Source organism: Montipora foliosa, chromosome 7 (genome assembly GCF_036669935.1).
Source record: "Montipora foliosa isolate CH-2021 chromosome 7, ASM3666993v2, whole genome shotgun sequence".
NCBI classification, from domain to species: domain Eukaryota; kingdom Metazoa; phylum Cnidaria; class Anthozoa; order Scleractinia; family Acroporidae; genus Montipora; species Montipora foliosa.
The window spans coordinates 18,566,601-18,569,100 of record NC_090875.1 but is presented as its reverse complement, the minus strand read 5'-3'; the positions used below and the strand labels follow the sequence as shown (position 1 = coordinate 18,569,100).

The following is a 2,500-nucleotide window of genomic DNA, read 5'->3' as shown; positions in this document are numbered from 1 at the left end:
AGCGGGTGTTGAATTGATCCAAGCAGCTCCAGCTTGGAAAAGAAAGATGGGAAGTCGATTGGAATTTGGAGAAAGAGAAGTTTCAATGTTTCTTCACAGTGGTGAGTTTACTTCTTCCTCTTATTCATTCTATGCGTTTGACTGAAATCGTGAATTTAATTGTTTTTTGCCATGACCACAAAGTAGATTCGCGTCTGGATTATTTCATTAATTTTTTTTAACGTCTGGCGACGTCGCTGTGAGATTTTACCTCAAAGAACTTTTTGTTTTTCTAAAAGAAATTGCGTTTGGGCTGGTACAAAGAAATGATGATAATGTTTTTATTTATTCATCTTATGTCAGTCAGTTTGATCGGATGGTATCCGATCGATTCGTCTGCCTATCAAATTTGTGAGTTTGTGTGATGTCATTTTCTCATTCTTTTTTTCGGGCTCGCAGATGATATACTCGCAGTGTTAGATAAAATTCCCACGAAATGGTGGAGGGAGTGTTCAACAAACATGACAAATGGTCATATCTATCCTGGGTCGTGCAAAATGATTATTGCTCGTCCCTAATTTGTTTTTTTACTGTGTGTGTGTGTGTGTGTGTATTCGCGTTGCGTTTTTCTAATACTAAAACATATTTTTACCAGCACTCAACCCTTGATACGACCTTCAGTCATTTTAACTTATCTCTTTTTTTACTCTCCTTAGATCCCGTTCAAATCCAATCAAGGCCGTACTCTAGCAAAACGATTTTTACTCCGCATCAGAAAGCCACGCTCGAAGCTGTTTTCCAGGAGAGGAAGTATCCAGGCCGAAACGAAAAACTGATGCTTGCGAAATCACTTGGAATACCTAAAAACAAAATAACGGTATGTCTTCTTGATCTTTTGTAGGGTTTCCCGCCAGAGTCGTTTAGCCATCATGTAGTTCACCAACTATTACCAACCGATTAACGTCCACGATTGCTTGCTTAAAAACTCGGGAGTTCACCAGCGTCGGAAATCAATTTACTTCTTTGGGTTAAGGCTATTTTGAGCGAACTTCGCTTTATTGAGTTTGTAGTTTTCTTCAATATATCAGAAATAAATATATATCTCTTCGAATTTTCCAGGGAAACTTCAGGTCTCTAGAGATTTCTAAGTGGCTATTTTGCCTCATCCGAAAGTTCTAGCAATCGTGACGGGTTTGCTTCAAATATGATTGTCCTACAAACTTTTACGAAAATGATGGAATTTATAAATCTTGACATTTTATGCTACAGTAGTTCCAAAATCACAGTTGACTCTTCACAACCTTTCCGAAATATCTAAGAATTAAATCCCGTTCAGAAAAAAGTCCAAAATTATAGTGCGCATCGAGAGTCTGACTCAGATGTTTCCCGAAATTACTCGTTGGGTGCCAAAAGAACATATGATTGTGGTTACCGCCACAAACAAAATTAATGTTATTTTCTTGACTAAGGGAACGCAGAGAAACGTATTAACGTTGAGGCCGAAACTAAACTGACAGTAGCTTTTACATCAAAGTCAAGACTTTTGACATGTCAAGACAAAACGTCGTGAACGTGCTAGTGTTATGGGAAATACTTGTTTCAGTATAAATAAAATGTCTAATGGCTATTTTGTGTGCTTTGCTTTTTTCATCACAGACCTGGTTCTCTAATCGGCGTCTCAAGTGGAGAAACCAGACTAAAAGAACAACCGCTGAAGTCTCAGGGTTTCGATCAGCTCCGATTTCACCATTCCCGTCATGGAATCAGACACCATCTATTTCGTCCACCCCTCAGCCAATCAGTGCTCCAGGGCCTACGGCTTCTCAACTCGTTTCCAGACTTCACCATGCATCTGGTCCATCTCCTGTTGCCTTCCCAACGAAGTTCTCGCATGAGCAGTTTTATTTACAAGATTCTACTCCAGTGACCGCAGCAAGTTTTTGGTTTCCAAGTCACCAAACCATACCGACATCAGAAACGGAGTTGCAGCCTCTCGCCGACCAGTTTCCGTTTGCCTACTCCATCGCCAAGGAACTGCCACTCATTTTCGAGAACCTCGATGAAGATTATGTCCAGGATCGTCCTCTGACGCCGTCGTTTGAACCAGTTATCGATTTCAACTCAATATTAGATGAGCTGTCACAAGATTCAGATAAGGTCGACGAAAACCGACTATCTCACTACAGCGAAGCCCCCATTCCCAATCAAACGAGCACACATAGTTCATGCCGTTTTGCCCCGAACAGTCGGTATTTTCTTCTGGATAGAGACATTAGCGGTGAATTTCTTGCGTGAACTTTGAGTCTTTTTAGGCACGGTTAAAAACACTGAGTCCGTTGTAACACAAACTGAAGACTATAACTAAGACAATATTGTAATCTGCTTGCAGCTGTCTCATTACGGAACTAGTCAAAAACGTTGACCTATTTAATTTAGCCAATACTTTAGAGTTACTTTGAACTTTCTGATGTTTGTATTGCACCAATGTAGGGTTTGCTGAACAAAAGAAATGATTAAAAAT

At 40.0% G+C, this 2,500-nt stretch overlaps 1 protein-coding gene across 1 annotated transcript in view; it reads left to right on the top strand.

Moving 5' to 3' along the window:
* Positions 1-2,500, top strand: part of LOC138011281 (uncharacterized) — a 3,981-nt gene that overhangs the window by 1,358 nt on the left and 123 nt on the right. Inside the window, exons 1-3 of the mRNA XM_068858239.1 lie at positions 1-101; positions 696-856; positions 1,636-2,500. The exon at positions 1-101 is cut by the window's left edge and continues 1,358 nt beyond it; the exon at positions 1,636-2,500 is cut by the window's right edge and continues 123 nt beyond it. Coding sequence (XP_068714340.1) covers positions 1-101; positions 696-856; positions 1,636-2,274 — 901 coding nt within the window. The 3' untranslated portion in view covers positions 2,275-2,500. The remainder of the gene's footprint in view (positions 102-695; positions 857-1,635) is intronic.